This window comes from Somniosus microcephalus, chromosome 2, assembly GCF_052327205.1.
Source record: "Somniosus microcephalus isolate GS21.2 chromosome 2, FLI_Smic_1.0, whole genome shotgun sequence".
Classification (NCBI taxonomy): Eukaryota; Metazoa; Chordata; class Chondrichthyes; order Squaliformes; family Somniosidae; genus Somniosus; species Somniosus microcephalus.
Window position 1 is genome coordinate 10555619 of NC_140988.1, and position 14165 is coordinate 10569783.

The 14165-nt window shown below is 47.3% G+C and overlaps 1 protein-coding gene across 5 annotated transcripts in view; it reads right to left on the reverse strand.

Moving 5' to 3' along the window:
* Positions 1 to 14165, reverse strand: part of bmpr1ba (bone morphogenetic protein receptor, type IBa) — a 561149-nt gene that overhangs the window by 63975 nt on the left and 483009 nt on the right. For all 5 annotated transcript variants that reach the window (XM_086006493.1, XM_086006489.1, XM_086006502.1 and 2 more), the window contains 3 exons: positions 7292 to 7451; positions 5319 to 5421; positions 2493 to 2595 (listed from right to left, as the gene is read on the reverse strand). In XM_086006493.1, coding sequence (XP_085862619.1) covers positions 2493 to 2595; positions 5319 to 5421; positions 7292 to 7451 — 366 coding nt within the window. The remainder of the gene's footprint in view (positions 1 to 2492; positions 2596 to 5318; positions 5422 to 7291; positions 7452 to 14165) is intronic.

Below are 14165 nucleotides of genomic sequence, written 5' to 3' on the forward strand. Positions count from 1 at the left end.
ATCGCCTAAGGGGGTTGGAGAGGAATTTCCCAGATTTCATTTCCCCCCAAATTGGCCCGAGTTTTTTAATGTTTTTTTTTGCTTCTCCCAGGAGATCCCATGGTTTCAGGTGGGGTAGGGAGTGTGTATATTGTACTACACAAGGTATCGCAAATTGTGTGGGACGGGCTGGATGGACCAGAGGGTCCTTTCCTGTCTGGCATTGTCCGTATGTTTGTACTCCACTGATGTGTCAGCCTGGATGATGTGCTCAAGTCTTGGAGTGGGGCTTGAACCCATAATCCCCTAACGTAGAGGCAATAGTGCTACCAAATGAGCAAAAACAACCTGCATTTATATAGCGCCTTTAACACAGCAAAGCATTCCAAGGCGCTTCACGGGAGCGATCATCAGACAAAGATTTGACATTGAGTCGCATAAGGTGATGTTAGGGCAGACGACCAAAAGCTTGGACAAAGAGGTAGGGGTTTAAGGAGCATCTTAAAGTAGGAGAGAGAGGCAGAGAGGCGGAGAGGTGTAGGGAGGGAATTCCGGAGCTTAGGGCCTCGGCAGCTGAAGGCACGGCCACCAAGGGTGGAGCGATTAAAATCGGGGATCCACACGAGGCCAGAATTGGAAGAGCGCAGAGCTCTTGAAGGCTTGTTGGGCTGGAGGAGGTTACAGAGATAGGAAGGACACCATAAAGTCAACTACTGGGTGCTATTCCATGCAGACCACTGGTGGGGGGCATGTCTTCGGCTAGTGTTGCTGCTCTCTAATCAGAGAACAGCAGTAATCCCCACCAATATTCCTGTGAACCTTTGGGTGTCCCTAAGCTTTGGGTCTTCCCAATCTGTGACTCAACTCTCAAGACTTCTTAGGTAAGTGAGATGTGTGCCTACAGGGACAGCATGCGCACTCTTTCATCAGCCAAACTGAAACTCCGGCTATGTGGATTCCTTACTAGCTTAGATTGGAGACTCTTGGAGCAGGGGATGACATTTCATATGCATCAGGCACTGCCACTGACCAACAAAAGGTCTGTATCTGCATAAAATTTGGAGGGGTATGCAACATGCTGACCCTTTGCCCTGTACCAGCTGCTAGCTCCTTATCAATCACTACCACTGCCACTCCTTTGTGACCAGTGCTCGGTGTCCCACCGTATCCCCAATACCTAAAATTTAAATTCTGGTAAAGATCAGCCATGATCTAACTGAATGGCGGACCAGGCTCGAGAGGCTGAATGGCCTACTCCTGTTCCTGTGTTCCTTGTCCCCTTCTTTAAATTCCTACATTGTCTGCCCCTACCTTTCCTCTGTAATCTCCTCCAGTCCTCACAAATTCTCCATTCCTCTGACTCTGGTCTTTTGTGCATCCCCATTCTCCCCCGCACCCACCCCACCCCCCAACCATTGGGGGAGAGGTAAGATAGCACAAAAATCCAGAGTTAGAGCTTTCATGCTAACTGGGTCCTACTCTCTGCAATTCCTTCCCTACACCTCTCTGCCTCAGTACCATACTTGCCACGTTAAGAAACCTTCCACAAGACCCACCACTTCAACCAATCTTTCAGTCCCCCCACCTAATCTCGGTGTCTGTTTTACTTACACCTATTTGTGAAGGATGTTGGGATGTTTATTATATTAAAGGGAAGTTGCTGATTCATTATCTGCTTGCGAAGCATTAAAAGGATCTTTGCAGTTTGGTGTTAATTGGCCCCTCTTTTATTTTCAGCGGTGAGCAAAATTTCAAACTCAATACTCGCACATTCTGAAGGTGTGCGTTAATTTGGGAGAAAACCAAACATTTCTCTTTTTCATCTGACCCCCTAGTTCCTCGGATGTGGCTTTGACAACCGAAGCCTGTAGGCTTTACAGGGATCTTTAAAAAGGAGATGTGACCCCATCGAAAGAACTGGCAAAGGGGTCTACATCTGAAGCGTCAAGTCATCTGTTCTCTCCGCTGATGCTGCCTGACCTGCTGAGTGTTTCCAGCATTTTTCGGTGTTGGTTTGGGACTTCTACCATCTGCAGTTTTTTTCTTGCTTTCAGTCTATTCTCCTCCATGGCTACACACCCTGAAAATGCACTGCAGTTGCTAACGTGTGGATCTCAACAATATGAAGTACATCAAAACACAAGGAAAGCCATCTTCATGAGAATCCAAACAGCTACAGCAGATCAGCATTGAGGAAGACTCGGGAGTAAATCAATTGCACCCAATCTGAGCCACAAATGGTGCAAGACAGTGGAACGAACAGGGGTTAAAAATGTGACAATATAACTGATATCATATAGAATCACGGAACAGTACAGCACAGGAGGAGGCCATTCGGCCCATCGAGCCTGCACCGGCTCTTTCGGAGAGCAATCCAGTTAGTCCCACCCCCCAGCTCTTTCCCCGTATCCCTGCAATTATTTCTCCGGTTCAGCTCTGCATGGTTACATCTCGTGAACAGCGTTCAAACTCGGGCAAAATTATGTTTCAAGATGACCTCTCGTCTGTATTACCTCTTATGTCTTGGGGTGGCAGTGTGGGGTGAAGATCGCGATTGCAGAAGTCTCGATCTGTGCAGCATTCAATGGCTCTTCGCTGAGACGACTTTGGAGTATCCTCGAGAGTAAATGAAAAAGGAAGTGTGTATTACAATGGATGCTCTGGGGCATCAGTTAGATCTTATTCAAATATTTATATTCTTAAAAAATAAAGTTTTCTTTTTTTTCCTCTCTTCATGTCTGCCTGGATCATTCACCCTTTCCACACGGTAAGCTCCCATCTCAGTCATACTTTCAGAAGAGCAGAGTGGAGGGAAAACATATACTTTCCAATAGGAAAGAAAGAAAGGAGGAGGGGAAAAAATCAGGTACAGTACATGGAAAATGGGGCGGCTGAGACTAATACCGTTTTCCTTCTCGCAACCAACCCACTTTGACAACTCAGTCCGAACGCAGCAAGAGCCCCAAACTCAAAACTGGGAGACTCGACCAGTAAAAGCGGGGCGGGGCGGAGAAACACCTCCTTTGTCCGAGGCCAGTCATTTTATTAATGGGTCAAATAAAATGGCTATTTGGCCCAAGGAAGGGTCAAACAGTCAACTTCAATAAATTACTACTCCTGACATGTTTTTGCCCTCAGGGTGGTCTGTAGAACAAGTCTGCCATCCCAAGAGAGGAATTATGCATTGCTCAATGTGCAGTGAAACTGTGCAATTTGCCTTGCTGGTAGAATACAGTCATTACATATGCACACAATTACATTGCCACAATTTAGAGCTGAAATCCTTTCCTGTTTAGTGTTGTGATTTATGCATCTATGTGAAATCTGGTTCCAATAAGCGCAGATCAGATTGATTACACCTGTCCGTGTGAAATGGGAGTTTTAAGGCTTTGTGGTGCCACTTGTTTACACTGAGCAAGTTCCACACCACAGCCCACCCACAAGATTAAGTGCTCGGAAATGCTATGGTTTCAAGGCACAGGAGTGCTGTAGGCTGGTGAGATCACGAATGGGCAGGCACAATACAGTCCCCTCGCTGCTGAACGTGCAGTGAAAATCTTTCTGCAAAGGTTACAATGATGTTCTGTTACAGGGCTCGTGCCATCTGCTACAAATGACTTCAGATCATTTCTCCAGCCTAGTAAATGCAGTCTTATAGATAACTTTGTCAGTTCTGACGAAGGGTCATCGACCTGAAATGTTAACTCTGTTTCTCTCTCCACGATGCTGCCTGATCTGCTGAGTGTTTGCAGCATTTTCTGGTGTTATTTCTGATTTCCAGCATCCGCAGTATTTTGCTATTGTCTCATAGGTAACACCTACAAAATGCACTGCAGCAACTCGCCAAGGCTTCTTCGGCAGCACCTCCCAAACCCGCGACCTCTTCCACCTAGATGGACAAGGGCAGCAGGCACTTGGGAACACCACCACCTCCAAGTTCCCCTCCAAGTCACACACCGTCCTGACTTGGAAATATATCGCCGATCCTTCATCGTCGCTGGGTCAAAATTCTGGAACTGGCTCCCTAACAGCACCGTGGGAGCACCTTCACCACACGGACTGCAGTTCAAGAAGGCGGCTCACCACCACCTTCTCAAGGGCAATTAGGGATGGGCAATAAATACTGGCCTTGGCAGTGATGCCCACATCCCATAAACAAATTAAAAAAAACTTGGTTCACGTGATCGCCTGGACTAATTACATGGCTGAGGGACGGGGGGGGGGGGGGGGGTGAATGGGGAGGTTAAGAATTGTCTAGTCATGATGCTCTAAAAGAAAGAGTTGCATTTGTATAGCACGTTTCACAAACTCATCCCAAAGCACTTTACAGCCAATGAAGTATAGTCACTGTTGTAATGTAGGAAACGCGGCAGCCAATTTGTGCACAGAAAGCTCCCAGAAACAGCAATGTGATAATGACCAGATAATCTGTTTTTGTGATGTTGATTGGCAATGACATCGGGGATAACTCCCCTGCTCTTCTTTGAAATAGTCCCACACGATCTTTTACATCCACCTGAGAGGGCAGACGGGGCCTTGGTTTAACGTCGCACCTCCAGCAGTGCAGCACTCCATCAGTACCGCACTGGGAGTGTCTACCTAGATTGTCATGCTCGAGTCTCTCGAGTTGGACTTGAACCCACAACCTTCTAACTCAAAGACGCGAGTGCTACCCACTGAGCCACGGGCTGACATGCAGCCAACATTTGGTGTGGGGCTGGCTTGATGGACTAACTGGTCTTTTCCTGCCCATCAATTTTGTGTGTTCATGAGGAACGCCTGTTGAGCTAATCATGCCACTGCATGTAATCATGTGCCTGCCACTCTGTCTTCATCTCACCCTAAATTGGTTTTGGGCAGTAGTGCAAAACGGGTGATAGCGAACCATCACTCATTAAAGGCAGGTATAACTGGCATTGTTTACTGCCCTCTCACTCACTCTGGTGCCCACGCTTGAAACCACTGCATTAAACTAACCTTAATTACAACCGATTAGATTTGCTGCAATCTTAGCCTAATCAGGAATGTAACTGAATATAGCAGCAATTCTAGCCGAACGGTCTGATTGTATTATATTTATTCCTGTACCATATTCACAATGATTATTAAAAGGTGGGTCAAATAGGCATTTTGGCAAAGTGTCGCTGATTAATATATTAGTTATTCCCCAGTGGGACCGCTAGTATTTGTCAAACATGTTAAGCTGTTTTTCTAAGTGAATGGAATCCACCAATATTAGCTTTGAGCTTCCTCTATCCACAGTCATAGAAAGAGCTCCCCAACTGCAGGACACCCACTAAGAAAGATTTCAACAGAATCTGTGTGACAAAGCTACTTACCCGACATTGAAAGTCCGAGCCCTCTTTGCCCAGGCACCCAGATGTGATGACATGGCCTCCAGAATCACCTTCTTCCATTATGGTGAAACAGTAACCATCTGTTCTGAAGACACAAATGGAATTGCAATGAACCACAACACAACCTGTCGAGTGATTTCTCTACAACCAAATAGGACTTGCTGCACGGTAATAGACATTAAACACCCATTCATTCCTGGGGGGAAATGGGATTAGTAAGTGATCATTTAGAACCAGAGGAACCTACAGCACAGGAGGAGTGACGTAAGAAAACTACTAGGCACTTGGTCTAAGCGTTAAACAAATCTTTAATCAACTGTTTTACAACATGGAGGTCTAATTGTGTCCTTCACTAATTCCTGTTAAGAATGTCCTGCGCAAACTGGGCCCATGCCTGAGTATTTATACTCTCCCTGGACAGCGCCACCCGTAGGCCGCTCAGTATTATTTCATAAGTCTTTCTTTCATGAATGACTGATTCATGTCAAGGAGTTTTCTTTGGCCCATTCTTTGCTAGATCAATCCTATTGAGTAGAAAGGGTCTATATTCTCTGAAGTTGAGAAGAATGAGAGGTGATCTCATTGAAAATTCATAGAGGGCTTGACATGGTAAATGCTGAGAGGTTGTTTCCCCTGGCTGAAGAGTCTAGAACAAGGGGGTCACAGTCTCAGGATAAGGGGTCGGCCATTTAGGACTGAGATGAGGAGAAATTTCTTCACTCAGAGGGTGGTGAATCTTTGGAATTCTCTACCCCAGAGGGCTGTGGATGCTCAGTCGGTGAGTATATTCAAGGCTGAGATTGACAGAGTTTTGGCCACTAAAGGGATATGGGGATTGGGCGGGAAAGTGGAGTTGAGGTAAAAGATTAACCATGATCTTATTGAATGGCGGAGCGTGCTCAAGGGGCCGAATGGTCTACTCCTGCTCCTATTTCTTATGTTCTTAAATTTAATCTCATTGCTCCATTCTCTTCATTCATTGTAACTTCCTCTGCCTCAAATATTTATCCTATTTTTTCCCAACCGTAGTCTTTCCCTATTCACACTATCAAAACCTTTCATTATTTAAAAAACACATTAAATTTCTTCTTAGTCAATTTTACTCCAGTGAAAATAGTCCCACTATCTTAAATCTCTCTTTATAACTATAGTTTCCCATCCCTCGCATCGGTATCCCTTGAACCTACACTGTACACCCTCTGGCTATAATGCCCTCTCTATAATGGGGCACCCAGAAATTGGAGGCTGGGGAAGTAGGATCCATTGGCAATGGTTTTGTATATGAACAGCACATAGCTAGCTATTAAGGTTAACTGGTAGTACCATTTTATTTTGGTTCCTTAGTAACCTTCTGCAGGTTTAGTGCCCTTTTTCTTGTATTTTATTGTCCTCTCTAAGGTGACCACACCAAATTTATTCTCGTAATAACAAAAATAATCTTCCCGCTTTAAAAATGTGGCTCATGCAGGGGCTATGAATCCACAGGTAGTAATCCTCTGCTATCTTGCGTGAGTAGCCACAAGTCTAGACAGTGAATGGCGGCAGACGATTTGACTATGGCGACCATCCCAGCGAAGCTCTATCTTATCCTCAGCCAATGTTCACACCAGCGTACTTTCCAAGAGAGGTCGCTGCACTACGCTCAGGTATCCCGGTGGGGGCTGAGGCCAATTATTGCTGCCCCAACTCCCACCCAAACTAAGGTCAACTAACTTAGAACAGACCGAGGATTGCTGCTTGAACTTCTGGGCTGTACGGTGTAGTGCGTTTACCTACAGGACCACTGGAGAGCGATACAAAAAGTTGTCCATCAATACTTTATATACCATCTGAAACTGGGTCTCAAATGCAGCAAGCAATTGCCGATGGCTCACATGGACAGAGACCATAGCAGAGTTTATATTAGGCTAGTTCAAACCAAAGGCAGGAACCAGACACTGGACCTGTTAACTTACTTGCAGGTGTTGTTGACTGACTCTTCAGGGCAATGATGGTGACAGTGACACCACAGATCCCTCTGAGGAGGTGTAGATATTGTGCTGTCACCATATTCCTTCTTGTTTTCTATGCTCAGTTTCCCTGTGCTTCGTAGCAGCATGTTGTCAAGACGGCTACCTGAAAGAAAAGTTTAGGTCATTAGCCTGGTAAAAGAATGTGGGCAAAGTTCACTGCAGCCGAAGACCCTAACTCAGAAAATGGGGAGAACTTAGACCATAAGGTCTCAAGAATGTCTTACTGTTGCAGAGTTGAGAACAGTAGTACTCTCACCTCAAAATCAAGTCATCGTCTCAAGCCCCATTGCAGAACTTGAGCAAGTAATCCAGGTTGACACCTCAGTGGAGCATTGAGGGAGTGCCGCACGGTCAGAGGTGCTGTCTTTCAGATGAGACGTACAACTGAGCCCCCCTTGAGGTAGACATAAAAGATTCCAAGGCATTATTTGAAGAGGTGCAGGGGAATTCTCCCTGTGTCCGGGTTCGTCATTGGTCCCTCAACCAACACCATCAAAAGGGATTAACTGATCATTTATCTCACTGCTGTTTGTGGGACTAGCTGTGCTCAAATTAGCTGTCATATTTGCCAACTTTACAACTTCAAAAATAATGAATTGACTGCGAATCGTTTTGGGACATCATGAGGATAGGACTAGACAGACTAGATGCAGGAAGGATGTTCCCGATGGCGGGGGAGTCCAGAACCAGGGGTCCCAGTCTAAAGATAAGGGGTAAGCCATTTAGGACAGAGATGAGGAGGAATTTCTTCACCCAGAGAGTGGTGAACCTGTGGAATTCTCTACCACAGAAGGCAGTTGAGGCCAATTCATTAAATATATTCAAGAAGGAGTTAGATGTATTTCTTAAGGCTAAAGGGATCAAGGGGTATGGGGAGAAGGCAGGGACAGGGTACTGAATTTGGATGATCAGCCATGATCTCATTGAATGGCGGAGCAGGCTCGAGGGGCCGAATGGCCTACTCCTGCTCCTATCTTCTATGTTTCTACAAAAGGAGGTGTATTAATAATGCAAGTTCTTCCTTTGTTAAAATGACTTGGCCTCATAAAGGGCTGTGTCTGTTTCAGACAGGCTTGTTGATGTGTTGCTGCTGATATATTCACCATTCCTTGGGACACTACCTTGCTTATTTTATTTAATAGATTAATGCGCCAGCTCTTGCTACCAAACATTGATAGGTATGATTATTATGTAGATAATGTCCATCTATTTCTATAGACAGAAAGAAAGACTTGCATTTATGTAACACCTTTCACGACTACCGGACGTCCCAAAGCAAGTCACAGCCAATGAAGTATTTTTTTGAAGTGAAGTCACTGTTGTAATGTAGGAAATGTGGCAGCTAATTTGCACAGAGGAAGGTCCCACACAAACAGCAATGTGATAATGACCAGATAATCTGTTTTATTTAAGTGATGTTGATTGAGGGATAAATATTGGCCAGGACACCAGGGATAACTCCCCCTGCTCTTCTGCGAAATAGTGCCGCGGGATCTTTTACATCCACCTGGGAGAGCAGACGGAGCCTCAGTTTAACGTCTCATCCAAAAGACGGCACCTCCGACCGTGCAGCACCTCCTCAGTACTGCACTAGAGTGTCAGCCTAGAGTTTTATGTTCAAGTACCTGGAGTGGGACTTGAACCCACAACCTTCTGACTCAAAGAGCAAGAGTGCTACCCGCTTTTTAAAAATTTATTATTTATTGAACATTAAAAACATTTACAACATCATGATCATTCAATTGTACAGTAAACTCTTGTTTAAACGGCACTTAATCATCCGGAATACTTAAATAACCGGCAAAATAGATAGCCGGTAATCTTGCCGAATCCATCCAGCACTTGTTTTGCTGAGTCCGAGTCTCCTGCGGTGGCCGAGTTAGTCAGTGGTGATGGTGAGTGGTAGGTATACCTCTCTGTTATCCAGAATTTTTCATTAACCGGCACCATCCTGGTCCCGGAGGTGCCGAATAAGAAAGAGTTTACTGTATCTTACAAATCCATTCCGCCGCTCTGCACAGCCATTCCTCCACCGCATATTAACATCAAAACCTGAAGTTTAATTTGTCTCCCGTAACATAAGAGTGCGACCCACTGAGCCACTGGCTGACACACACCTATAGTACACAATGTCATAGAGTCATACGGCACAGAAGGAGGCCATTCGGCCCATCGAGTCCGTGCCGGCTCTCTGTGGAGCAATCCAGTCAGTCCCAGTCCCCCGCTCTATCCCCGTAGCCCTGCAAGTTTATTTCTCTCAAGTGCCTATCCAGTCTCCCCTTGAAAACATTGAGGCCTAGAAATTGGGTTGGGGCGGCAAAGTGGCGCAAAAGTCGCCTGAGCGCAGGATTTAGCGCAGCGTTTGAGGCTTTAGCGATCGTCAGATATTCAGTTTCAGTGCCCCTCGAGGGACAGGGGGCGAGGCTCGAGGCGCTCCGCGTCCCTCTTAGGGCGCTGAAACTGAATATCGCAGCGCAACGTGCCGCAGCGCCACACGCTGCGGCATGGCACACTGCGGTACTGCAGGTCTTCCTCCCACTGTTAAGGGGGAGGTGCCTGCAACAGCGCGAGCCCCGATCGCGAGTGCCGGCAAACGAGCCCGGCACCGAGGAGAAGTGCCGGGCTCTCGGGAAACAGCCGGCAATGCCGTGGGGGGGGGGGGGGGGGGGTTTAGGAGGCCGGGGACGGAGGTGCTGGCAGGCGGCCGCCAAAAAAGGCGGCCGCCCCGCACCTCCACCTTAACTTGCGCCGCTGCCGGCAGAGCAAGGCCCCGTGAACCGGGCGCGGGTAGCGAACGGCGCTACAGCGGCGTTCGCTACCAAATATCGCGAACGGGGCGCTACGCACACCGATGACGTCATCGGTGGCAGCGCAGCACAAATGGCTAATGCCACCATTAACGCCCCTGCTGAATACCGCGGAAGGTGCAGCCAGTGGCGCTACAGCCACTGACTGCCTCTTTAGGCGCTAACAGGTGGCGCTACTCACCCAATTTTTCCCCCGAGTGTCTCCGCTTCCACCACTTCCGTCGGCAGCGAGTTCCAGGTTCTCACCACTCGCTGCGTAAAAAAGTTTTTCCTCGCATCCCCCCTGTATCTCTTGCCCAAAACCTTAAATCTGTGTCCCCTCATCCTTGTACCATCAACTAGTGGGAACAGCCTTTCCCCGTCTAGCCTATCCAAACCTGTCATAATCTTGTACACCTCTATCAAGTCACCCCTCAACCTCCTTTGCTCTAATGAAAACAAACCCAGCTTCTCCAACCTGTCCTTGTAGCTAAGATCTCCTATCCCCAGAACCAATCTGGTAAATCTCCTCTGCACCCTTTCAATGTCTACCTATATTACCTAGAATTTACAGCACAGATACCGGCCGTTCGGTCCAACTGGTGTTTATGCTTCACCGACACTCCGCCCACTCTATTTACCTCATCTCACTCCATCAACATAACCTTCTATTCCTTTCTCCCTCATGTACTTATCTAGCTTCCCTTAAATGGATCTATGCTATTCATCTCAAGCATTCTTTGTGGTAGCGTGTATCTATAGTATATAATGTCTATCTATAATCTATTAAAAGTTTCACATATAGGCTGCGATTTTACCAACCGTGGCGGTCCGGTGCGGCTGGATTAGGTGGTGGCTTCAAACTCTGCTCCCGTCTTCATCCCGCCTCCTTCAAGTGATTTTGCCCTGATTGGGCTTGTTAAGCACGCCCTGCGAGGTTCCCGGCCAATTAAAAGGAAGCGGATCTGATGACGTCATCTGATGACGCGCCATCAGCCGGTTTCCTTAATGGGGCCACGTCCACATTCATTTTGACCGTTGTGCAGTCAGTGTTCCACAGCATTGAGAGGCTGCAAACACTGACCAGCACTGCACAGAGGTGCACGGCTGCACCCAGGCTCTCCCATGACTGCCTCCATATGCTTATGGAGGCAGTCACAGCACGCAGGGAGGTCCTCTTCCCTTCCCATGGGTGGAAGAGACTTCCCCAGGAGACTAATGCAGCCTGGTTGCACATTGCACAGGACGGCACAAGCAGGGATGTCATCAGGAGGACCAGGCTGCAGTGGCGCAAACCTTTCAATGATCTCAGTAGATCACGAAACGTTACTGCAAAGCCACACTCAACCTCATCCTGCTGTGCCACTCATCACATCCACATCACTCTGCCTTCCCTACCCTACCCCTGCACCAACTTACCTTGTACCTCCACCCATCCCTCTCTCTCTCTATCTACATTATCACTTCTCCATCTCACTAGCCACCCCTCACACTCACCCTCATCCTACTGCAAGTATACCAACTAACAACACACAAGGGTAGGCATTTGGTTGTTTTAAGCAATGTTCATGTAAAGTTTCTGGTATCTTTGAAATCTTTATTTTCAACACTTTGCCTTCTTGGACAGATCTGTGCTCACCGTTGGAAGTGAGTCTTAGTGAGTTGCAGTGAATGTTGAGACGTTACGTCCACCCGCCCCCCCGCAATGGTCATGAGTGTGAAATGAATGGTTTGGACATTGTAGGAATGCTGGTGCCAACCTGGTGCATCATGTGGCAGCCAGGGTGTACAGCGTCAAGTGAAGTAAATCTGGCCATGGTGAGGCCATCGCTGGCCTCCCGGGTAGCAACGTGGCCGGGTGCTGATGCCCTCTGTCCTGTGCAGCATCAGCTGATTGCGGAGAAGGTTGTTGTTGGTGATGTGGGTGTGCCTGGTGCTGGGGCTGATCGTGGTGGGATTCTGAGGACCAAGGTGAGATTTTTTCAAGGGCACCGATGTTGCTGGAATAGATGGCAGGTGAAGTTGAGATGACAGAAGCGATCTGTCAATGGTGAGAGAGCTTACTCCAATTAGGTGACAGCGGATAGAGAGTTTGCTCCAAACGCTTCCAAACTGCATACATCTCAAAAGTGTCTTCCAAATCCTGAAGGCTCAAGCTTCTGACATTGGAAAGTGAACAGCTGTGAAATGGTAACATTTATACCACTTTTGCAGCTGTCACCTATTCACAACAATGGAGAGTCATTGAAAATCCGACACACGACTGGAACCTCGTGGAAAAGTTGGGAAAATGGCTAGAGGGTTGTAAAATGCTGTTCAACTACCTTTAAAGACCTTCTTGACTTTCTCAATTGGCAGACCCACCGTTTAGTGCCGGGTCTGTAAAGCGCAGGCAGACCCCGCACTTGGAAAACTGACACGGAGGCGGGTTCAGAGCGGGATCCCGGCCCGCTGTCAATTTTTTACATTTCGAATGCGGACCCGCCTCCGAACGCCGACAAAATTCTGGCCATAGTGTGTGCTTACTATGCTCCTACATCTGGGAGCTAGTTTAAACTGTAAGGTAGAGTAAGGCTTCCCAATATACTTGCCTTTCAGTCCTTCTAAAACTAGGTGGCGCTACAGTGCCATGGTCCACAGCACCAACCACTTCAAGACCTGACTCCGGAACCCCTCCCTCTCAACTGAGGTACCCCTCACCTCGCCACTCTCCCCCACATACGGCTTGCTGCTCTGTGCCTTGCCTGATGCTTCCCATCACCACACTCCATCAATCGCTATTCATCTCCGCACCATCCCCTTCAGCCTGCCTCCATCCATTGACTATCTTCCTGCCTCAAAGTAAAACAGCAAAAAAATCAGAACTGTAGGGACAAAGGAGTGTAGAAAGTGCTGCCACTTCCGTCTCCCCCTCCCCACAATAGTATAGCCGGCGAGTCACTGTGAGCAACATTGTTTTGAGATCTTTTGCATCTAGAATGCTTTGTGCGCTCAACATTTAGGACATCATGCCAGTGTCAGCTGTGGCTCAGTGGGTAGCACTCTTGCTGAGTCAGAAGGTCAAGGGTTCATAGTCCCACTCCATAAAACATTGAGCACAAAAATCTAGACTGACAATCCAGTGCAGTACTGAGGGGGCGTTGCACTGCTGTCTTTCCAATGAGACGTTAAACCGAGGCCCCGTCTACATAGAACATAAGAACATAAGTCTGTTCTCTCAAGGTGGGCATAAAAGATCTCATGGCACTAATTAGAATGGTTCTGGGGATGGGGGATCTTAGCTACAAGGACAGGTTGGAGAAGCTGGATTTGTTTTCATTAGAGCAAAGGAGGTTGAAGGGTGATTTGATAGAGGTGTACAAGATTATGATGGGTTTGGATAGGCTAGACGGGGAAAGGCTGTTCCCACTAGTTGATGATACAAGGACGAGGGGGTCACAGATTTAAGGTTTTGGGCCAGAGATACAGGGGGGATGTGAGGGAAAACTTTTTTTACGCAGCGAGTGGTGAGGACCTGGAACTCGCTGCCGACGGAAGTGGTAGAAGCGGACACACTCAATGTTTTCAAGGGGAGACTGGATAGGCACTTGAGGGAAATAAACTTGCAGGGCTACGGGGAGAGAGCGGGGGAATGGGACTGACTGGATTGCTCTACAGAGAGCCGCACGGACTTGATGGGCCGAATGGCCTCCTTCTGTGCTGTTATGACTCTAAGAGGCGGGGAGTTCTCCCCGGTGTCCTGGCCAATATTTACCCCTCAATTAACTTCACTAAAACAGATTATCTGGTCATTATCACATTGCTGTTTGTGGGAGCTTGCTGTGCGCAAATTGGCTGCTGCATTTCCTACATTACAACAGTGACAACACTCAGGGTGTCCTGAAGATGTGAAAGGTGCTATAAATGCACGTCTTTATTTTCTTTCTTTATAGCTTTTATGTTGCAGAAGATTATGAATATGAAATATTGGCCACACAGTAAAAAAATCACAACTGAAGAGATTGGCCATATATCAATAGGAAGAGGGTAAA